The sequence below is a fragment of the Theropithecus gelada genome, chromosome 17 (genome assembly GCF_003255815.1).
Source record: "Theropithecus gelada isolate Dixy chromosome 17, Tgel_1.0, whole genome shotgun sequence".
Lineage (NCBI taxonomy): Eukaryota > Metazoa > Chordata > Mammalia > Primates > Cercopithecidae > Theropithecus > Theropithecus gelada.
Window position 1 is genome coordinate 14,867,368 of NC_037685.1, and position 24,543 is coordinate 14,891,910.

A 24,543-nucleotide genomic window follows, 5' to 3' on the forward strand; every position below is an offset into this window, starting at 1 on the left:
TTCTCACATATAAGTGGGAGCTAAATGATGAGAACACATGGACACAGAGGAGAACAACAGGCACCGAGGCCTGCATGAGAGTGCAGGATGGGAGGAGGGAGAGGATCAGGAAAAATTACAAATGGGTGCTAGGTTTAGTACTGGGTGATGAAATAATCTGTACAACAAACCCCCACGACGTGAATTTACCTGTATAACATACCTGCACATGTACCCCTGAACTTACAAGTTAAAAAAAGAACAAAAACCCCACAAAAACACACTAAAAAAAATGACATTTTTCAAGGTTGTATATTAATTTTAGTCATTTTTTGTAATGTCTATTTTACTGGAACTTCTGTGGATCACCACCTGTAGTTTGACAGTTTGAGGTTATCCAATATGAATAAACTGAAGATTGTGCATTGCTGTCTTCAAGATAACAAATACTTGATGGTGAATATCTGAATGTCTTAACACCGTCATGTAAATGGCATGTAAATAAGTTCATTATGGTAGAGTTATTTATAATGTATTCTTTGGAAATTTTCTTGAGTCTCCTTGTCTGCCTGCATCTCTTCCATTCCCAATTAAAGGTCAGTGTCACCCAGAAAGAAAACTTAACAATTTCGGGTCAACATTGTAGTTGTTTCCAATACTCTCTTGATGTGCACTGCATATGAAGAAACTGCTATTTTATTTCTAGCCATAATCTCTTAGTCATAACATTGGCACAAGTTTAAGAATACTTCTGGAGTTCCAAAACCTGCCTGCTTTTAAATCTAAGATGAACACTTACTTGCCAAGTTTCAGCCTTGAGGGCAACTTTTTTTTAAATGTTAATGAATTAGAATTGCTAAAGCAACACTGTAATTAACTTGTAAAGGTAAAAATAATTGTTTCAGTATTCAAGTAGGATTATATCATACATGACAGTTTTGTTCAGTTCAGATAAACTTGGAATGTCTCCCCTAGGTACCTTTTGTTATGTAGAAATTGGAAAGGGAAGAGCAAATAAAGTTGACAGGAAATAGAATCCAAGGTGTAAAGCTGGTATGAAGGTACTGGTCACCCACTTTATTTTAGGCCCATGACTGCTTCTCATCCTAAAAAGACTTATTGAACCCCTACTATGTGTCAGACACTGTTTCAGGAACTTGGGACACAGCTATAAACAAGGCAGAGTCACAGCTGTGAAAGAGACAGAATATTTCTCCCTCATGGGGCTGACATGCCGTGGAGTAGGGGGTTGCAGGGAGCACAGCCTTGTCGACCAGAAGCACTATGCTCTAAAGCAACAGATCCATGTGCTGGTTCCCGTGGAGAGTGCAGGAGAAGTGCCAGAGGTGATGAAATGGCATATCAGCTCCAGGTGCCAAAAATTACAGTGAAAAAATATATAATACCTTATCAGTTACCAATAGTTACATTGAAAAAAAATGTGAATAAAGAATGATTGAATGTTTGTATGAGAAACATTTTAGACAAGGGCTCATGGACATCTTTCTGAGTCAACATTTGATCAGGAGCCTGGATTGGGCCCTGGTGGGGTGGGTGGGAGGTTTCCAGACAGAGGAACAAAGAATCAGCAAGGAGAGTCCTGAGGGTCTGAACAGAATGAGAAGTAGTCAAGTGAGGCTGTTAAAGCATCATGGGCTTTGTTGGGTAGGCTACATTTTACTTAAAGTATTGGGGGCTTTTGAGAAAAATCTGTTGTTAGGTCGTTGGTTGCCTGTGATGAAGGATGCACATATTTGTGTTGAAGTACTAAAAACGTTGAATTGTACACAAATGGGTGAATTATATGGTATGTGAGTTTTATCTGAAAACTGTTAAGAATAATACAAAATTAGCAGTTGCTACGTGAAAAATAAACTGAAAGAAATCAAGAAGATGATGGAAAGCCAGTTGAACAATTTCCTTGGTTATAATGGGTAATAGTATGTGTCAACTTGACTGGACCATAGGGTGCCCAGATATATTTGTTCAGTCATTATTCCGGGTGTGTTTGTGGGGCTGTTATTGTATGATATTAGTAATCTGAGTAAAGCAGATTGCTGTCCCTACTGTGAATGGGCCTCATCTAGTCATGGAAGGCCGGACTAGAAAAAAAGGCGAACCCTCCTGCTAGCAATAGAGAACTCTTCTGCCTGACTGCTGGAGTTTGAACTGAAACATTAGCTCTTAAGTGTAGAGCCTGCTGCTTTTCAGACAGGAACTCATATCATTCCATTAGCTCTCCTGGTTCTTAGAGGAAGCTTGCAGCCTTAGAGAGTAAACTATACCATCAGCTCATCAGCTGTCTGCAGATTTTGGGACTTCTCTGCTTCCGTGATTTTTTATAATAAAATCTCTTTCAATATACATCCTGTTGATCCTCTTTCTCCAGAGAACCAGACAAAGACAGTAGTCCAGGCAGGAGGGAATGGTAGCAACAAGGGTCTCTCTATGTGTTACTGAGAAGAGGTCAAATTTTCCATATGTTTTGATGGAAGAGTGTATAGGAGTTGCTAATGAATTGAGAGGGAATTGAGGGGCTTTTGCACCAGTAGTTTATTGAGTTAATAAATATGAGACCGAAGGTTGGTGGGGGAAGGGGAAAATCAAGAGAGAATCTGTAGAGGATGAAGCAAGTTGCAAAAGATCACTAATTGGTAAATATATATATATAAAGAGTGATGTAGATTTTAAATGTTGTTCCCTGGCAGCATCATGGAAAAGATGGTGAAAGGGATAGTTTGTGATTTTTTAAGAAATGGGGTAATCACTAGAAGCCAGCCTTGTACACCAGAAACAAAATGCTCTAAAGCAACAGATCAATGGACCTGTCCCCATGGAGAGTGTGGGAGACCCTCTAGAGGTGGTGGAATGGCCCATGGGTGGGTTTTGTTCATCTTGTACAGTTTTTGTTTTTAAAATTTGAGCCAACATGTATTTATACTGAGATTTTTGATGCAATCCTTGCATCTAGCTTGTATTGATGGATCTGCCAACAATGGCCTGCATTCCCCTAAAGTGACCATTATATGGGATGTCCTATAGACAGGAGTTTCTGGCTTCCTTGGTCTCTTGTCATCTCCCTGACATTATGTTCATTTTATTTATTTATATTTTATTCATTTTTATTACCAGTTTTCTCCCTTTAAGCATCTTTTTAAAATTCCTGCAAGGTACCTGTCGTCATGGCCTCAGTATTGTCAAGATGAGAAAAAGTGGACCAGATAATACTTTCTGTAGGTGAAATCTTAAATAGTTGAATAAACATGCTCAATTTCAAGAAGCCAAAATATTTAAATCCATGTAAACTTCAAGTGAGGTTTCTGGTAGTTGGCCTTAGGACTTTGTGCTTGCCCTGTTTACATTAAAAAAAAAAAAAAAGATGGGGTGAAAACCTTGCAAACATACTTAGTCCAGTTTGCACATGTTGAAGCAAAAAAGTGTAGCTAGTGTCTTAGATATGAAAATCTGGACTAAAAAATGATCTGGATGGGCCTAAGTCTCCAAAAGAATATTTATGAGGGATAAATTTCAATGATATTTTAGTTGGAAAAAAAAAATCAATCATGTGAGTTGGTTTTATATTGTCTCCAAACTTAATCATGCATTTTAAGCCTTTATCCATGGCACCTCACTGACACCATCACAGGGTTTACAATTCAGATTCTTCTCTATATCCAACTTACTTTTCTTCTAAATTTGACTAGCCCATGGTTCATTAAAGCTCACAGGTCATCTTCCTGTGAACAGTGATGTTGGTGTCACCAGGCTATTGCTGCCACACATGATCTCAGCTGATGGCCTAATACAGATGCTACAATGAAATGCACCCATAGCCTGTAACAAGAGAAGTTAGGGGAATTCTATCCACTTACTGTGTGCTAGAAACTGCCAATCACATTTTATCTTTTTTTCCTCACTAAACTCTCACAATTACACTGTTACTCACATGAGATGAGCATTATCAGTGAGCCTTCGAGTAATGTTTAGCCATACCTGGCATCCAGTATTTGAGTTACAGGTGCTTCATTCCAGGGAGGAGGACATAACCCACAGGTACATGTCTTTAAGGTGGCATGGCAGTTGTGGTGGGTGGAATAATGGCCCCCAAGGATGTTCATGTTGTAATCCATGGAAATAGTGAATATGTTACAAGGCAAGGAAGAATTAGGTTGCAGATGGGATTGTGGTTGCTAATCAGTTGATCCTGAGATGAGGAGCGTAGCCTGCATGATCCAGGTGGGCTCTGTGTAATTCCAAGCATACCTGTAAGAGGAAGAGGGAACGAGGAGAGAGAGGACCAGACAGATGGCTGGGTGAGGGAGCCTCATGTATAGGGACCAACTAGGAAAGCTGGGTGGGCACCTTGAGTTGCATCTCTGAGTATTTACCTAGATATTGTAGTCACAAAATGTAGGTGTTACTTGGCAGATTACATGAGGCTGCTGACTTTGAAGATGGAGGAACAGGGGTTATGAGCCAAGGAATGCAGGTGGCTTCTGGAAGCTGGAAAATGCGAGGAACTGGATTCTCTCCTAAAAGGTGTAGCAGAAGGAACATAGTCCCAAGGGCACCTTGATTTTAAGTCAGTCAGACTGATTTTGGACTTCTGACCTCCAGAACTGTAAGATAATAAAATTGCGTTGTTTTAAACAACTGAATGGTGGCAATTTGTTGTGACAATAATAGGAGACTAATACAGTGGTTAAGAGCACAGATTCAGTAATCTAACTGCTGGTTTTGAATCCCAGCTCCACAACCTAATGTGTGACCTTGGGCAAGTCACATAACCCCTTACACCTCAGTTTCCTCATGTGTGAAGTCTTATTATCATAAGACTTCACAGCGTTTTTTGGTAAGAATTTGAATAAGATAATTAGCATAAAGTGGTTCAGTATGTTACCTGGCATATCATAAGAACTCAGTAAATATTGGCTTAGGAAAATTGGCTATTAAGGGGAGGGTCAGTTGGGAATAACTGGAAAATGTCACATGAGGGACAATGGATGTTGAGGAAACAAGGGGGATCTAAAGAGAAGATGTGAGGTTGGAGTATGAGGCAAGAGAATTGTCTAAGTAGGCAAGGGGCTGTCACGGGAGGAAGATGAGATTTAGTTTGCATTACTAGGTAGGCAGATTTAGGATCAGTGTTTTACAGTTACAGTGAGGGAGTCTTTAGACTTTCTTTTTTCTGTCTTTCTTTTTTTTTTTGAGGCAGGGTCTGGTTCTGTCATCCAGGCTGGAGAGCAGTGGCATGATCTTGGCTCATTGCAACCTCCTCCTCCTCCTGGGCTCCAAGTGATCCTCCCATCTCAGCCTCCGGAGTAGCTGGGACTACAGGCACTGGCCCCCTGCTAATTTGTTAAGGTTTTTGTAGAGATGAGGTCTCACTATATTGCCCAGGCTGGTCTGGAACTCCTGGGCTCAAGCAATACTCCTGCCTAAGCCTCCCAAAGTGCTGGATTAAAAGTGAATCAGCCTCATAAAGCAGTGAGTCCCTGGGGCTGGAAATTCTTAAACAAAAGGTGATGATCTAGACTCATTATCTATATAAGTGATGCTAAAGATCATTGGGGAAAGGTTGCACTAAAGGTGCCCCAATTTCCAGCCGGCTTTACCGTTTTACCATGTAGTGTTCCTTGTTAAATACGTGTTAGTACTTCATAAAATATGCATTTTAGCGTCACAGTGACATTTTTTCTTAATTACTTATTTGTTTTGCTTTGGAACATGGATAACTTGAGAATGGAACTTAAGCATCTATTTCAGCACTTTGGGAGAAAAGAGTATGTGAGTTTTAGAATTATCTCATTTTTGATGTAAAGTTTAATTTGATGAATCATGTGCAAGACTGTCACTTAATTCATACTGCAGTTTGCCACAGCCTGTTATTGCTTTATGTAGTTAATTGTGACCCAAGTGGCTGAAGCATTTCAACTAGCCTTTACCAGAATGCTCAGCCCTCCCTGACCTGATGCTGCCCTAACTTGCCAGCTCAGCTCTGCCTCGTTGGTTTGGCTGTTGCTCCAGCTCTGCCAAATGGTGCCGGCATTGTTATCCTACATAATCCCTCGGGCCCACAGTGTCTCTTGGCAATTCCTTTAAGCTCTCCTAGTTGGTTCCTATTTTTACTTTCACATGTTACTAAACTTTACGGCTCTCCTTGTCCTTAGTTCCTTCATTATCAGCAAATGGCTGAGCCCTCACCCCTACCTTTTTTTTTTTGGAGAGAAATTTGTTCCCCAAGGAAAAATGTTAAAAAATGGCTGAGACTGACTGCTTATTTTCTTCACAAATAACTATTGAAATTGGATCTCTGAGTGTTTGCCTATATATTATAGTCATGAAATGTAGGTGTTACTTGGCAAAATACATTTATTATTAGCTATGCCATTATTAGCTATACCATAAAAAGCGATGATTATCCAAAATAATAGATTAAAAAAAAACCAGTGCTAGCACATCAAAGCACACACAACTGCTTTCTTAATATAAATGGTATAATTAAAATGCAAATTTGGATATATTTTAGTCACCCTGCTACTTAGAAGTTGCTTTAAAACAACTGGTCACAATATAGCATAAGAATAAGATTCAAGTACTTTTGGTGATCTAATAGTAAACTCCATAATCTCTGGGTGACTTGTGTGCATACTAAATAGAAACACTGTCTTAAGTTATATTTGATGAAACATTTTCCTCACTTTAATTGCCAAAAAACTTTTGTCCACAAAAATTCAATTCACCTGGGGGATCCTTTTTTTTTTTTTCCTTTTTGGAGACAGAGTCTTGCTTTATTGCCCAGGCTGGAATACAGTGGTGCGATAATGGCTCACTGCAGCCTCAAACTCCCGAGCTCAAGCTATATACTCCCACTTCAGCCTCCCAAGTAGCTAGGACTACAGGTGCATGCCACCACACTTGGATAATAATTTTATTTTTTTGTAGAGAGACAGGGTCTGACTGTGTTGCCCAGGCTGGTCTCTAATTTCTGGTCTCAAGGAATTGAGACCTGCCTTGGCCTCCCAAAGTGCTGAGATTAGAGGCGTGAGCCACCACTGACCAGGAATTTTCTTAAAATGCAGAGTGTGGTTCAGTAGGTCTGGGGTGTAGCTAGAGATTCTGAAGTTTTAGCAGGCTCCCAGGTGACCCTGATGCTGATGGTCTGTGGCCACGCTTTGTGTAGCAAGTGACTGGGTCAGTGGTCCTCCATTTTGACCATGCATCAGCTGCATCTGAGGGATGGCTGTGTGACTCCCTCTCATGACTTTGACTGGGGTCCCATGTCTATAAATCATAATGCTAAGATATGGACTTAGCTGAATTTCTCTGCTTCAGTAATAGTCATCTCTTGATTGCTGGCACATACTTGCTAACATTTTTGGCATTGTCAATTTCAGGGTTAGAGGAGGCAGGGACTTTGCCAGATTATAAATAGGAAAGGAGTTGAGGTCACCAAGTATCTTGGCTTAAGGGTAAATTGATCAGCATCATTATGTACTATGTACTCAGCTCTTTTTTTTTTTTTTTTTTTTTTGAGATGGAGTCTCTCTCTGTTGCCCAGGCTGGAGTGCAGTGGCGCAACCTTGGCCCACTGCAAGCTCCGCCTCCCAGGTTCACACCATTCTCCTCACTCAGCCTCCCGAGTAGCTGGAACTACAGGCGTCTGCCACCACGCCCGGCTAATTTTTTGTATTTTTAGTAGAGACAGGTTTCACCGTGTTAGCCAGGATGGTCTTGATCTCCTGACCTTGTGAGCTGCCCGCCTCAGCCTCCTGAAGTGCAGGGATTACAGGCATGAGCCACTGTGCCAGGCCAGCTCTTTTTTTTAATTGAAAACTTGTTTAAAGTAGGCAAGAACCCTTTCTGGGAATACCAGACCAAAGTAATCATGACAAGAGTACTTGGTTAAGTGACAGGGAACACTTCCAGGGGGTGTCATTCTGGGAGCCTTGGTTTAAGCTTCGTAAGGCCTTTAGGTCATAGCGCTGAGAACTAATTCACTCATTTTCAGAATTAGTTAGGATTTGGATCTTATTTAGGACTTTTGTAATAAATCCTTTTATTAACCTTGTCTCTATTTTTACACTGTGTATAAAAGTGTCTTTTCACTTTTACTTATGATGATAACTCTTAACCCTGTGCACTCAGGAAGTTTTTGCAGAAGTGGGTCTAACTGGCTTGATCTTATGAGTAGACATTTCTGTATTGTCACATTAAGGTTCCCTGGTGCAGAGTATTCCCTGTATGTGTTGGAGGTTGTCATGCTTGAAATTTTATCAAATATATATTTTTTGATCAAGTAAAAATGAAAGTGACTTTGGGAAGGGTAAGAGCCCAGGGTGGTGTAGTACATTTTCATGAGGATTTACATTTTACATAATGAAATGATTCAATGTATAAGAGAAATCTGGTGCATAATGGCATTTATGTAAATTAGACTCGCTCTCTCTCTCTCTCTGTATGTGTGTGTGTGTATATATATATGCAACAGCACTTGTTAAAGGACATTTTATTTTATTTTATTTTATTTTATTTTTTGACAGAGTCTCCCTCTGTCACCCAGGCTGGAGTGCAATGGCGTGATCTTGGCTCACTGCAACCTCTGCCTCCCAAGTTCAAGCGATTCTCCTGCCTCAGCCTCCTGAGTAGCTGGGATTACAGGCACCTGCCACTATGCCCGGCTAATTTTTGTAGTTTTAGTAGAGACAGGGTTTCACCATGTTAGTCAGGCTGGTCTCGAACTCCTGACTTCAGGTGATCTGCCCGCCTCAGACTTCCAAAGTGCTGGGATTACAGACACGAGCCACTGCGCCTGGCCAAAGAACATTTAAAAAAATTTATATTCATGGGGGCACAAGTGCAATTTTGCTACCTTGATATATTGTATTGTGGTGAAGTAAGGGCCTTCAGTGCATTCATCCCTGGAACATTGCACATTGTATCCACCAAGCAACCTCCCATCATCTACCCCCTTCCCATCCCCACAATGCTCTGAGTCCCCGTTTTCCATCATTCACACTCTACTTCCATGTGTATACATTATTTGGCTCCCACTTATGAGAACATGTAGTATTTGTCTTTCTGCATCTGAGTTGTTTCGCTTAAGATAATGGCCTCCAGTTCCATTCGTGTTGGTGTAAAAGACATGATTTCATTTTTTAATGGCTGAATAGTATTCCATTGTGGATGTATACCACATTTTATTTATCCAGTCCTCCACTGATGGACACTTAGGTTGATTCCGTATCTTTGCTATTGTGAATAGTGCTGCAGAAAACATACAAGTGGAGGCATCTCTTTGATATAATGATTTCTTTTTCTCTGGGTAGATGTGAAGTAGTGGGATTGCTGGATCATATGGTAGTTCTATTTTTTAGTTCTTTGACAGATCTCCACACTGTTTTCCATAGAGACCGCACTAATTTACATTCCCACCGGCAGTGTATAAGCATTCCCGTTTCTCTGCATTTTCTCCAACATCTGTCATTTTCTGTCTTTTTAATAATAGTCATTCTGATTGGTGTAAAATGATATAGTGTTTTTAATTTGCATTTCTCTGATTGGCAATGTTGAACACTTTTTCATGTTTTTGTTGGCCATTTGTCTTCTATTGAAAAAGGTTTATTTATATCCTTGGCTCACTTTTTAATGGGTTTAGTTGGATTTTTGTTGTCTCTTATAAATTCTGGATTTCAGTCTGCTCTTGGATGTATATAATTTGCAGATATTTTCTCCCATTCCACAGGTGACCTTTTCACTTTGTTGATTATTTCTTTTGCTGTGTAGAAGCCTTTTAGTTTAAGTACCATTTGTCTATTCTTGTTTTTGTTGCCTGTGCTTTTGAGGTCTCAATCATAAATTCTTTGCCTAGACTAGTGGTATGATTTGGCTGTGTCCTCACCCAAATCTCATCTTGAATTGTAGTTCCCATAATCCCCAGATGTCATGGGAAGGCCCTGGTGGGAGGTAATTGAATCATGGGGGTGGTTTCTGCCATGTTATTCTTGTGCTAGTGAGTGAGTTCTCACAAGATCTGATGGTTTTATAAGGGGCTCTTCCCTGTTCGCTCAGCACTTCTCCTTCCTCCTGCCATGTGAAGAAGGAGGTGTTTGCTTCCCTTTCCACCATGATTGTAAGTTTCCTGAGGCCTCTCCAGTTCTGTGGAACTGTGAGTCAATTAAACCTCTTTTCTTATAAATTACCCAGTCGTGGGTAGTTCTTTATAGCAGCATGAGAATGAACTAATACAACTAGACATTTACATTTTTAAACACATTAGAGAAGTCATCTTTAAAAATTAATTTGAGACAGGTACACTAAAATCCCAGACTTCAGCACTATATAGTTCACCTGTGTAACCAAAAACCACTGACATTAAAAAATTAAAAAATAATTTGAGGTGAAATTCACATAACATAAAGTATTAAAACCATGAAAAACCATTTTAAAGTACACAATTTAGTAGCATCTATTACATTCACAATGTTGTGCAACCATTAAACATTTCTAGTATTTCAAAGTAAAACCTCTTAACATTAAGTGGTTTCTCCCCATTTCCTCCTCCTTTCAGCTTCTGGCGACCACCAACCTGCATTTTGTCTCTGAATTTATCCATTCTGGATATTTTATGCAAATGGAATATGTGACTTTTGTTTACTGACTTCTTTCACTTACCATAATGTTTTGTAGCACATATCAGCACTTCATTCCTTTTTATGGCTGAATACTATTCCATTGTATGGATAGACCACAACATGTTTATCCATTTACCTCTTAGCAGACATCAGAACTGTTTGTACCTTTTGATATGTACATGTACATGCATGTACATGTAATATACTTATTTGGGAATCTTTTTAATTATTTAGGATATATATAGGATATATACTTGAGGGAAGGCATCTTTTTAATAGAGGGAAATGGGAGTGGGTGGGAACGTGGGATGAGAAGGAAAATAATTGAGTGGGAATGTGGGATGAGGAGGAAAATAATTAAAATAACAAAATAAAATGAGAGAGCCCTTATATTGACTGATAAGAGCTTGCTTAAATAGGAATGCTGAATTCAACTTTGGATCCTGACATTTCTTCCCAAGCACTTACATTACTGATAAAAGAGCAAGAACATGTGCTATAATGACATGAAAATATGTTACTGGATAAATGCTTTTGGAAGGAAAATGGGTTGAAAGGCTCTGAAAGGTGAGGTGTTAACAAAGACCTGTCTTACCCTTGGCACCAGTGTGAGAATATTCATATTGGCCTTATGCTATTCTCATAACACTCTTTTCAGGATTTATAATGGAAATAGAGAAGAATTAAGATTCCATTGAAGTGTATAATTGTGTTTGTTTCAAACTCAAAATATTGGGTGGAGATGGAATGTAACCCTACATTTGGGGTCAAGAGAATAAGAACGAGTGCTGCTTCTCTCCCCACCTTTTCCCTCAAGGGATGAGGCATTCTAACACTGGAGGGTCAGGGGAGTGGTAGCTTTGGGAGGACTGATAAGAGGCTTGAGTAGGAAACAGACTCGCAGAGTGAAAGACCAAGGAGGTCTTTCAGATTCTGGGTGGTCCCTCACCCTGTTGCCAGCAGCTGATCTTCACCATCGCTCATTATTTACTCATGAGTCTTCTGGAGTTTTTGCTCACGAAATATCCACTTTATTTGATTTTCAAATTGTTTGGGTAGTTTTTCTTATGGCATCATCTGCCTCTCTATTCCTGAGAGGATTCTCTCTTGTTGTTTTCTTTCCCTTGTTTTCATAATGCTATTCTCTTCCCTTGTTTTCCATAATGCTATTCTCTTCTGCTTTTCTTCTGATTTATCTGGATGCCAGATATTTTTCTCTCTTGACTCCTCTTTCTTTAACTGTCCTTTAAATGCTGGTGGTTGATTGTGAATCCTTCTTTCTCTTTGCTTTCAGGGCAAGGAGGGCGCACTGACATCCCTAATTTCAACTACTACCAATGTGTGCTAGACTCCCAAACCATATTTTAAAATCAAATATTTCTCATGGGCTGCAAACCTAACTTACTACTAGCTGGGCATCTGAAACTCAACATTTCTAAATGTTTATTTTTCTATTCTAAATTTTTGACTGGTCTGTATTCTTTATTATTAAAAGTCTTGTGGTAGTCAGCTTCCAAAATGGTCCCAATGATTCTCACTTTGTAATATTCTCTTCCTTGTACCTAGGAATTATACCCAATTAACTAAGTGATCTACTGGGGAGATTCCATTCTTCTAGTGAGGTGACCTACAGAGTATTGAAGTGATGCCTCAATTCTTCTTGTGGATTATAGTAAAATGTGAGAAGAGAAAGTGAAGGATAGGGTGACAAACATGAGAGAAATAGGAATTGCTGCTTTTGAAAATTGTCAGTCTCTTTAGTAAGTAAATGATGCTAGAATTGAGAAGTGGTTTTCAGGCATAGATTAAATTCAGAGCATTTGCAGGAAAATAAGGCCTAAAAAGGAGTTGAGGATGTGGTTGTAAAATTCTTTACGTTCTTAGATTCAAGATGGTACCTTGCAGATCTGTCCAGTCAAGCAATAGGGCTTCTAAGAACCTTAAGGATATTGTCCTCCAGTCATCTCAGCAGGAGACCAAGGTAGAGAAGGGCTACTATTGAAGAGATTCATGGGTGCAACTTTTGTCTAATGGAGTGAACCCCAGTAAGATTCACAGAAGATCTGTAGCATCTTTGAGAGAATTGTATTTGCAGAAACACTGCCAGCTGAGACTGAAAGGAATAGAGAATTATTAAATGAAGAGACCCTTAATTCTCTCAATTGCTATGGGTCGGGTAAAGAAGTAGATTGAAAAACCCACATAGCCACAAAGAGAGGCTACTTTTCGGTGAAAAGCGAAGATGACTTTTAGGGTGGCACCAAGAATCCAGAGGGTGTAGCCAAAAACCATGAAGTATAACCTGGCCTTGAGACTTCATGAAGGAACTGCCAACCTGTATCTTGAAGGATTTCAGAATTTCTATGGACCAGTGACTCCTGTGTGCCTTTCATTTCTCTACTGTCTGACCTGGAGTGTCTATAGTGATTATCTTACACCTGTCACTCTACTGCATGTTGGGAGTGTGGGAGCAGGTAACTTGTCTTAGTTCACTGGCATTCAAGTTGAGAGAAACTTTACTCAAGGGCCATACTTAAGGAACTACACCTGAAGAGCCTCAGACACTTCTGTATCTGACTTAGATGATGAAATTTTGGACTTTGAGTTCGCCTTGTAAAGGGATGAAAATTTTTGGGCCTTAGTGTATTTTGCAGATGGTTGGGATGTGAATCACTGAGGTGGGTCCAGAGAGTGAAGTGTAGTAGACAGTCCCCCAGAAAGCCCCGCATGAATCTCACCTCCTGGTGTTTATGTTCTTGTGTACCTACATGGAATAGGCCTGACCTGTGTAACCAACAGGATGTTGAGGAAATGATGGAATGTGACTTCAAAAGCTACATCATAAGACAGTGCAACTTCCATCTTGCTCTCTTGGATCACGGGCTCTATCAAGCAGCCCTTTGGAGATGTCCATTTGATAAAGAACTGAGGCTTCCTATTAACAACCAGCCCTGATTTGTCAGTCACATGAGTGAGCTGCCTTGGAAACAGCTCCTCCAAGCTCCAGGAAAGCCTTGGGATGACTGTAGTCATGGCTGACATCTCAATTACAACCTAATGAGAGGTCTCCCAATTTGGAACTATTCAGCTAAGACCACTCCTGAATTACCCTCAGAAACCATGTGAAATCATAAACACCTATTCCCTTAAGCTGCTAAATTTGGGGATAATGTATTATGCACCAATAGATAACTAGTAGGGTACTACAGTGAACAAATACAAACCTTGATTATCTTGGTAGATCTTTGTGGCTTCCCCATCCTATCTTAGTGGTAAGTACTGCTGTTCCTGATCATAAAACTCTCTAAGTTACCCTAGCCCACTCCACCCCACACCTATTATGACTGCTTTATAATTGATTCAAGGATAAGGGGTGTAAGGGAGATTGGAGACGATATGAAAATCTTAAAGCCATGTATCTGTTCTTGCCTGCCTCTCAGAGGGCCAGTTTTAGAACCATTAATTTGTAGTGTTTGTCTTTATTCACAGTCATAGAAAAATAGAAAGCCTTGGGATGACTGTAATCATGGCTTTATTCACAGTCATAGAAAAATTTAAAGCTAAAAGGAGCCATTAGATACATCTAGGGTTCATTGTTTTCGTGTGTGAGTGTGTGTGTGTGTGTGTGTGTGTGTGTGTGTGTTGGTTTGTCTTTGAGAAGCCACTTTTGGTCCTGAAAGTACAGGGTTTACAGATGTTTAGAGCAGGATTTTGACATGAAGTATTTTATGGAAGTTGGGTAATGAAATATTTGTGTGATGGGTTGGGCCAGGGAAGTTGGCCTTCCCTTCTCTTGCAGAGAAAAATGATTGCCCTTGATAATGGGTTACAGATTCACAAACTGCTCGTTTCAGGGGTGAGGAAAATGGGGCCAGAAATGTTAACTCTCTTTCCAAAGCCACACAGTTGTTTAGGGACAAAGCTAACTTGGAGTTCTGGCTACTGGTCCAATTAGATAAGATTTGTTTTAATTTGTCCTTTATTTTCCCTTTTATTTTTGCTCATTTCAAGTGAAAATGATTTCATTAAATGAGAAGTAAATACTTCCCTTTTAATGTGTTGAGCTGGGTGTGGCTTCTTGAAGTTTTAACTGACAAGAAAATTTTATTTTATGATTTTATATATACCCTTAGGGACCTCTTTGCCTGGATCCTTTGAAATTGCAAGGAATAAATTACCAGTGCGCTCAAGTCCAGTAGGAATGACTGAGACTACATTACCGATCTTAGTACAACCTGGGCCTGCTGCATAGGCCATGTGTGACTTTGTTTACAAAGCTATTCTGTGTTAAACTTGAGCATCATTGAATGATTTAAAATACATTCTGCTTTTTTGGTTAAAATGAAGGCTTTATTTAAGACTAGAATTTAACCATATTAATTTGTATCTTCTCTTGAACTTTGTCTTCAATTAAGTAGAGTCACTTTAGATATCAAGTGCTTTCTCTCTACTTTGGTGGTTTTTGAGGAGAGTTTGGCTTTATTTATCTATCCTTATCAACCTGTACCTATTTGTCAACCAGATGAATGCTACTATGTTTGTATAAAATATGTGAAGAATTGTTTTGGGTCTCATTTGACTAAGTTTACTTTTAGTTTAACCTTATTTTAATATTGTATGTAATACTTTAAACGTTCAGAACCAAATTGGTTGAATTGGTGTGAAGACTTCTAATAGTTTGTTTTTCCTTTATTGATATGAGACTTACGTCCTGTGTGTATTAGTTCATTTTCACACTGCTATAAAGAACTGCCTGAGACTGGGTAATTTACAAAGCAAAGAGATTTAATTGACTCACAGATCTGCATGGCTGACTGGAAAGGCCTCAGGAAGCTTATAGTCATGGCGAAAGGGGAGACAGACACGTCTTACATGGTGCAGGTGAGAGAGAGAGTGAAGGGAGAAGAGCCCCTTATAAAACCACCAGATCTCCTGAGAACTCACTATCTCGAGGACAGCATGGGGGAAACTGCCCCCATGATCCAATCACCTCCCTCCCTTGGCCTGCGGAGATTACAGGTCCCTTCATTGACATGTGAGGATTACAATTTGAGATGAGATTTGGGTGGGGACACAGAGCCAAACCATATCATTATAGAACGGGGGGTATTGGTACATCCAACCATCTTTTCTTGCCTGCTTCTCAGAGGGTCAATTTTAAAACTATTTGTATCATTTGATAATTACAGGTAGTATACTTTTTGGAAACTGTGGGCCTAACAAAATTATCACTTTTTGCTCCTCTTGGAATTTTGCCAATAAATTATGTCTCCTTTTTCCTTAATAAGTCAAACAAAAAACAAAATAAACACCTTTCGTTGAGCTATTCAACTTTTGACTTGCAAGTTTCTTTACTCTTTGACTTCATCTTATTTAAAATGATTCATGGATTTCATCTTTCAGCTAGATAGTTCTCACTGCCTTCTATAGTAGATTGGAATGGCCTCCTGCCTGTACAAATGGTGGCTTTTTAGAATGTCTCTTTCCCTAGTAATGAGTGTTGCTTTTCTCTTGCCACACCTTTCCTTGTGCTTTCCCGAAATCCCCTTACTCTCCAAGAACCCAAGCTGTAGAATTTAGCCACTTTATCTTAGGAAAACAGTAATTGCCTTTCTCCAAGTGGCAGACTATCTTCTGGTCTGTGAAAGTCACCTCTTAGGGAGGGAGGCGAGGTTTCAAGGAGGCTCACAACACAGAGGTAGCATTGCCAGCTGCCTCAGTGGACAGATGTGTGTTGGCATGTTGGGAGGCCACCCCTTTACTTGAGAACCATAACAAAGTGAATATGGAGAGCCCACCTGGGATCGTCACAAGCTCAACCCCATAAAGTGTTTTCTTTTCTTTTCTTTTCTTTTTTTTAAGAGTAGTAGTGATGAAGCCTAAATTAATTCTGGTAACCAAATGTATATTTCTGAAAGGTAGCTGGCTTTAAAATAGCATATATTGTAATCCGTGTTTGTGCAGCAGTTTACATTAACAAAAAGCACTGGTTTGTGAATGGAGGATTTGGGTTTTGAAATTAGATATGAGGGTAACCTTGGAGGGAGGGGATAGGCTTTAATTTTTTTTTGGAGGCAGCCCTTGAGGCAGGTGCAGGGAGTGAGTAATGTGCCACACAAACTATGCAATTTAGCCAATGAACGCTAGGTTTCTCCTCAGTCCTATAGTATGGTTTCCCTGCCTGTCAAGAGCCAGCTCAACAACCAAACCCAGATTCCAGGTGTGGTATTCCACAGTCGTTCTGTAATTTGTAATCATAGAAACAGAATGTTCCTCCTCTTATTTCTTCCCTGCCAACAGTTTCTGGGTGGGTGAATGTCAGTAGCTGGAGTTATTTTTAAAGAGGAGAGGTGAGGCTTGCCGTGCAAAGCTGGGAAGAGGGCGTTTGTTTGCAGAGCAGAGCTGACATCAAAGTGTAGGTTACTGCTCAGTGGCTAGGCACTTGTCCTGTAACAGGTAATGTTTAACGTGCCAGTCTCAAAGATCACAGAAACAGTGTATGCCCGGGCATAAGATAGCACAACCGTGTATGCTCTGGAGGACTGAAAGGCTGTACAAGCCCTATGTATTTTTTTTCAAATATACATATGCATGGGTCTTGCTACCGCCTCTTTTGCCGACTATAATTGGACTTTGAAGCTTCGAAGTTATAGCATAAAAATTTGTAACCTTTGTCTGAGAGAGAGCTCAGCTAAGCAATCACTTTCCACTTCTTTTCACAGGATAATATAAACGTTTTCTTGAAAGCTTGTGAACAGATTGGATTGAAAGAAGCCCAGCTTTTCCATCCTGGAGATCTACAGGATTTATCAAATCGAGTCACTGTCAAGTAAGTTTCAACAGTTTGTTAGATATATATATTTAAACTTAGGGCTTATAGCTTAAGTGAAAAGAATTGCTGAGAGTTCATGATTACAGAAAAATTCTTCCTCTCTCTGTTTTCCTCTGTTCTTATTCTAAAAGAGACTGTTTTAAAAATGGCTTAGGGACTGTGAATGTGAAGCTGTTTCTAACTCATAGCATGGTCTTACTATAAATCTCTATACCGACCAAAATGGTTGTGTTAATATTTTAATACGTGTCCAACATGGTAGTGTTTGGTTGCTAATGTTGAGGATACTTATTATACTTATAAAGTGAATTTAGGGATTATATTATAACTTGCAGAGTAATAACAATCTTTAAATTTTTAAAATATATTTTGAATTAAGACATAATTATTAGCATAAAAATTAGATAGGACAGTGATAAAAAAGAATCTCTTAATATTGTGAAGGCAGCAGTGCCTGGGACCAACATGTAATGCCAAGGACCCTGCCAGTTGTGGCTGACTTTTAAAAATGAGCTGTTTTCCACGATTTTAATAGTGTGGATGAGAAAGTGAAAGTGGGGGTGAGAACATGTGTGCCAGTATCTTGTTAGATTTTAGGTGGAAAATGTTGTTTGTGTGGGAGTATACAGTTTCAGCAAATCTGGTTTTAAGCTCTTATGATATTTATTTATATTTCCTGTAAATCTAATTTGCTTTCAGGCAATCAGTAATAAACTGTGTTACCAGATAAAGCTGACAGGAAAGTTATTTAATTTATAGTAACTATCTCTTTGTCATCCTGCCTCTTAAACCTAATTAACATTTTTTTTTTTGCAAGGGAGAAAATAAACACCTTATTCTAGCTATAGAAATAATGAAAATGGAAAAATCGGTTTCTACCAGTTCAAAGATTTAGCTTATGTGGTTAATATCCCTGTGTAAAACCTTTAATAGTTATTTTTAAAATTGGATGACCAATTATTTTTTCTGAAGAAAAATAACCAGCTATGTAAATATCTTTGAATAGTACACATTGTCTTCTAGCAGTACATAGAACAGCCCCAAACCCAGGTAGACTTAGTTTTCTAAAGTCTAACAATATATGTTTTTAAATGAACACTGTTTTGAAGCTGCTTCTAGTTCTGTTGAATAAGCTTTTCTAAACTCCATGGTAATGAAATGTACATGGAAGGGATAAATCTGCCTGCGTTTCCGACTAATCGAAAGATAGTTTAGAGGTTCTAAATTTCATCACCAAAGTGAAATGTTTGCTTCTATAGTATGTAGGAGTCATGTTTACTTTCCATAAAAATTAAATATTTGGATGTATTTATTTTTCCTTATCAGCATATTTCTTCATAAGGCCTATCTGATGGGCAAAGAAACTTTAGACTTGGAAAGTCTTTTTTTTTTTTTTTTTTTTTTTTTGAGACGGAGTCTTGCTCTGTAGCCCGGGCTGGAGTGTTGATGCTTGTTAAGCGTTAACGCGCTTCCCCCTAAAATCATGTACTCTGTTTTGAAAGTCTGTAGCCTATATTTGAGTAGGCTAAGGACTAGGCGAAACATGTTTGTTGGCTCCCAAGTCCAAGAGTGCTTGCCTGGAGCCTGTTTCATGAGATGTTGGGCCTAAAATGTTTCAGACAAATTAGTATCTGGGTTCAGCCTTCAGTGAAATTACTGACAAACTGAAACTGCGAGGTCACGTAGTTATAGCCGTAGTGAGAAGTATGCAGAACAACTTGTTTCAGTGGAAACCACAAGTTCGTCAAAGCAAGGTGTGCCTAAGTAGTACCTGTGAGAATGCCTGAGTGGGAACCTTGGCTTCGCTTGAGAACATTTCTCCTGATAATTCTATCTCATTGGACCAAAAAGCAAAGGGGTCAACCCTGGGTCTGCTGCAGTGGAAGCACTGGAGCCTCCCAGATGAGACACAGGAAAGTGGCAAAGCAACTTCTTTAAAAATGTTGTCCAAGCTCTTATGCCCTGAGATAGCACTTTTACTAAAAGAACCAGATTTAAAGAAAAGCAAATAATTGCTTACTAAATAGTAATGCATTTTAGCTTTTTAAAAATATATAATGTGGAGACTCCTTTGGGTCAAAATTCTTGTTCTATCGTTATTGTGGATCAAAGGACTTGGTGTTGGTTAGATCAGTGGTTCTCAACTGGGGGCAGTTTTGGCAACCAGGGGATGTTTGGCCACGTCTGGAGACACTTCTGGTTGTCATAGCCGGGTGGGGGTGCTACAGGCATCTAATGGGTCAGGGATGCTGCTGAATACACTTTAATGCATGGGATAGCCCCCACAGCAAATAATTTTCCTACTCCAAATATTAATAGTACTGGAGTTGAGAAACTCTGGCTTTAGATTTAGAATTTCTTGTTTATTCCCTCCCTGCCAGCAAAATAGTCATGTGGAAATGAAGGATACTGACTATGACCCCTTTGACACTCTACTAAAATATAACTTATTATATGCGGACACAATTTATGCATTTCTGTGTTAGTGTGTTTATTGTCTGTTTAAGCGGGAAGACTCATTGTAACTTGTCTGAGAGTATGGTAATATGTGTGAGTACTTTGAACTTATTTTGCATATCTGTATGCATTAAATTTAACAAGGTGTAGCAAATGATTTGATTATTTAAAATGCTGTATTACAACTGCCCAGACCGCATCTACCAGTGCATAGACTTGTTGTCCTTGCTGCAAACTTGATCTAATCATGATGCACACTGAGAGCAAATAGGAAAGGACAGTTGCTATCCTCCGTGTTGGCAAATGTGAGGAACTTTTTTGTTAGTGGTCAGCGGTGATAGTTGCTGTATGGAGCCCAAGGAGAGTTGTGTGTGTTGAAAATGAATGGCAATAGCAGAAGCAAGTAAAGAGCTGTTGTTAATGAATAGTTTCAATAATCCAGGACTCCAACTATTTTTCAATTTTCTAGCTATCTGAAATTTACAGTTTAATTCACAGTAATAACTTTTCACCAATCAGAACCAGAGTATTCTCCATATTTCTGTAAATTATCCTATTATGTGTTCTAATTTTCTAATAATTCTTTTACTTTGTAGGAAACAGTAGTTTTAATTTTTTCAAATATGTTTGAATTATTCTATTTATTTAGGGACTACGTGTATTCAAGCATCAGGTGACACCTTTAATTTTGATATTCCTGACTTAATGGGTAGGATCCAACCTCTTTTCTTCTCAGAATGCGAATAAGCAAATTTATGATTTAGTCTCCATGAATGGTAGATTGAGATCTACCCCAGTCTGAGGCCATGAAATCAATCTTTTGTGTGGATGAAAAACTGGATCATTATTCTTAACCATTTACTAAACATCCATAATGAGCACACACTCTCCACAAAGAAAATGTGGTGAAGTTCCCACAGAGCCATCTGTGCAGGCCTTCCGTAAAAGGGCTGTACGAGATCAAGCATAATGGCCCCACCAGCCTGCCACAGCACACTGGAGAGCTCCTCTGGCAAGTGTCATGGTCTTTGTGGAGTCATCTGGTCGTTAAGGGAGATACAGAGCAATGGCTTGTAGTCAAAAGCAACTCGACAGAGTAGCCTAGAGGTCCTGTGTTGGAGAACTTGAAGTTGGCAGAAAGGTAGGGTTTAACCATTAAAGGTGTTAATTTTATATGTCTAGCAATTTGACTCAGAAACTAAGTCTTGTATTTAAACCATTGCTCTATATATCAAAAATTTTAAGCTGAGAAATTGAACAGATTGTAAACATGTTTCCTCTTTCCACCCCCTTACCATTCCAATCCAGTTTTTAGCACGTCTTCAGATACATTCTGTTCATAATATCCATTACAGGGTGGCAATGACTTTGAACACTATTTGTCATGCAAGGAAATTCTTTTCTAGTATAGACTTACTCTATTACCTACAGGATTGATATTTGAAGTATAAAATATAACTTTAAGTAAACATTGATATTAAGTGAGTTTGTTTTTGTAAGTCTATCAAAATGAAAGTACAGAAATTAAAAATCTATTATCTTTACACATGATAGTTGCCAAAGGAACAGTAGTTGGAATCAAAATTAGTGTTAACATATTCCCATCAGGAAAATAAAAGAGTCTCAAAATGATATTTTAAGGATGTAACTGTTCGCTAAAGCTTCAGAAGAGTGCTTGATTTTGTGGCAGTGCTCTAAAGTCATTTCTTAGGAATCGGGTTCCCAGATGGCACTCTGTTTTAACAGTCTGCCAAATTGGGCTTCAGGTATGAAAGTGTGTATGTGTATTTAAGGTTTATTCATGTAAGTAAAAATATACCTAGTTTGAATTATTTAATTTTTGCTTTTTAAAATAATTTAGACCTAGTTTTACTATTTTTTTTTTTTGCAAGTACATGTCTTTCAAATGAGTTTCTCAATATCTTAATCTTTTTTTTTTTTTTTTTTTAAGCAAGCTTAATGATATCCAAACTTGGACCTGCAACTTGAGCATAGTGACTTCCACCTGTCAACTCATGTGACTATTTAAAAACGTACCCTTTCTGCCAACTATTAGAAGAGCATAAAACGAAAAGGAAGTTGATTGCATTGTATATATCTCTATCCCATTCAACCATTCTCTGTTGTGAATTGCTTCCTGGAAGGGGAGGAACATTAATTCTGGGTGGCTGAGGCTCTGTTTAAGACTATCAGCAAAAATGTATGGTCAAATGTGGAAATGCTCTTTAATGACAAAGTTTGTGTATCTAAGAGTCCTTTCCTGCAGTGAAAGGTTGTGGGATATGAGGCAGGTCTGATGCTGGGACAAGCCATGGAATAATTGAAGTTTTATCTGTATCTGTTTTTCTCCATTTCTAGTTCTTAATCTGTTTCTCAGATAGCCACGTTTCTGAATGTCAGCACTTCTTCCTTTGCTCTCTACTCCTTCAAATCCAAAAAAGCCCTGGGGCCTTATTCTGTCTTGGCCTGCTGGATGAGCCTTCATGCTGTGGACTTCCCTGGCCAGGGTCTACGTCTCTAAAACTATCCTATCTTACATTCATTACTCCGAAGGGTTTCACTTGGTGGCCAATCTAAATAGCAGTTGACATGAGACCCTTCATGGGAGAATGCAAGTTGTCTGTCTCCCGTGATCAGTTAGCCATTTGTTTTACAACAAGGGCCTTTGAAGGGTTAAACCAAAGAGATATTTTTGTGGAAGACATTCTTCTTTCAAATGATTATCTGTAGGGCTGCCTATGTTGACCTAATCCAACTTTTAAAATTGCTAATACTGAAATACCTGTAGTTCACTCAGTCTTTTTTTTTTTTTTTTTTTTTAAATGTGAGCTTTACCAGTAACCAGAAGTATTAAGCATTGTTTTTCTGACTTTCATGTTCTATTCTGGCCTGATTTGAGTGATTATTTGTGTGAGAGTATAGACATTGGGGGTATGTATGGTTAAATCTATTTCTGGAGCTACAGAGTAGAAAATGGCACTTTATCCAGTAAGAGGAAATTTTGGTTTTAGAGAAGTCATCACTTGTTTGTTATATAATGAGCACTGATTCAGCATCTTTTATGTGGCCTATACTTACACAGACATAGATAAGATGGAGACCTGCCCTCAGTGGGGTTCACATTATGACTGGGGAGATGGCCCTGTAAATTCACAGCTGGAATATATTATATAAAGATAAATGCACAGATTTCTCTGGAAATACAGAGATGTGCAGTCATTTCATTTTTTTAATGAGGAAACTCATCTAATTGGAGATGACATAGGTTTCTCATCTGGGTTTTCAAAGGACTTTTATTTCCTCTACATCTAGCTTTTCTAGAGACTTGAAACTATTTAAGGACAGGAAGTATATATTATTCCCTTTATCTCCTTGGTTCCTGTTACCATACGTCTTTACGTGTTTATCTGAAAATTGGATTTCAATTGCAAAGACTTCCTGGATATCTTAAAACCAGGCTTTGAAGATGGGGAAAAACCTGTCTTAATCTTTGCCAACTCATCCTCTTTTTATTCTCGTTATTCAAATACAAAGCAAATCTGGCAAAGCTGTCACTGAACTTTTGGTTTCAGTTGCCTCTTACTTATAGCAGAATAATGATAATGATATGACATATTGCAACATAATCTAAAACTTACACAGTTTAAGAGGAGCATGTGTTTCATTTCTGTATGTAATAAACTAAAATGGGAACTTTGGACTATGTGCCTTTCAAGGTAGTTCAAAGTTTTAATAAATCCTTGTGCTGATGTGCCAGTAATAAATGTTAAGAATGCTTAACTGACATTTAAATAATGGTTTTTTTTTTACATAAAGTGTCAGAAACATTTCAGTGTCTTCATATCACAATCACTGATCACTTTTTATCTTGTGAAACAACTGTAAAGTGTATACTTGAGACTTTCAAGTAGAAAAATATGGTGGTTATATAGGTAGCTGGAATATCTTGGTAGAAGCTCAAGAGCAAAGAATAGAACATTTTAAAAGCAGGAACCCATAGGAAAGTAATTTTTTATGAGAAGTCATCAATATTACTTTAAGAAATTTTGCCAACAAGTTTACAGTAAGCCTCATTCCTTCTAAAGTCAAGTTACCTGCCTCAGTACTTTTTACCTTTGTCTAGTATTAAACACCAAAGTCTGCCCTCCTCCTCAAAAAAAATCACATTGACTTTGACTTTAGTATAATTAGAAAACATTTGAAGGATCTGAACACAGAGAAACTTGAAGATTTCTTCACAGTTTATTTGAGCTGTTTCTACTAAATCCCAGGCTGAGTTTGTCACTTTCCAGGAAGGAACAAGCACATTGAGCAGATGTATATCCATGGTTGTGAACAGAATCATCTCTGATGAGAGTAGAGATTTTGGTATTCCCTGACTTGGGTTTAATCTTGTCATATCAGTTAGTAGCTGAATGACCTTAGACAGATTACTTTTCCTCCCTGTAATGCCTTTGCTTCTCCATAAGTTTAATTTTATGGCAAATAATTATTTATTGCTTGCTGTGTGTCAAACTGTGTGCTAAACCCTGTTAATAGTAATTAGACAGTTGTAATTGCTTTTTGCTTGGAACTTGGCAAATCATATCACTTGGGTGATACCCCTACCTCACAAAGATGTAATGATTAAATGAAGTCAGG

The 24,543-nt window shown here is 38.7% G+C and overlaps 1 protein-coding gene across 7 annotated transcripts in view; it reads left to right on the top strand.

Moving 5' to 3' along the window:
- The window catches only part of LMO7 (LIM domain 7), a 233,585-nt gene that overhangs the window by 113,887 nt on the left and 95,155 nt on the right, over nucleotides 1-24,543 (top strand). For 6 of the 7 annotated variants that reach the window (XM_025364171.1, XM_025364175.1, XM_025364172.1 and 3 more), the window contains one exon: nucleotides 17,336-17,442. In XM_025364171.1, the coding sequence (XP_025219956.1) occupies nucleotides 17,336-17,442 (107 nt within the window). Of the gene's footprint in view, nucleotides 1-16,824; nucleotides 17,070-17,335; nucleotides 17,443-24,543 lie in introns of those variants that run through there. The other variant, XM_025364173.1, reaches the window with a different exon arrangement.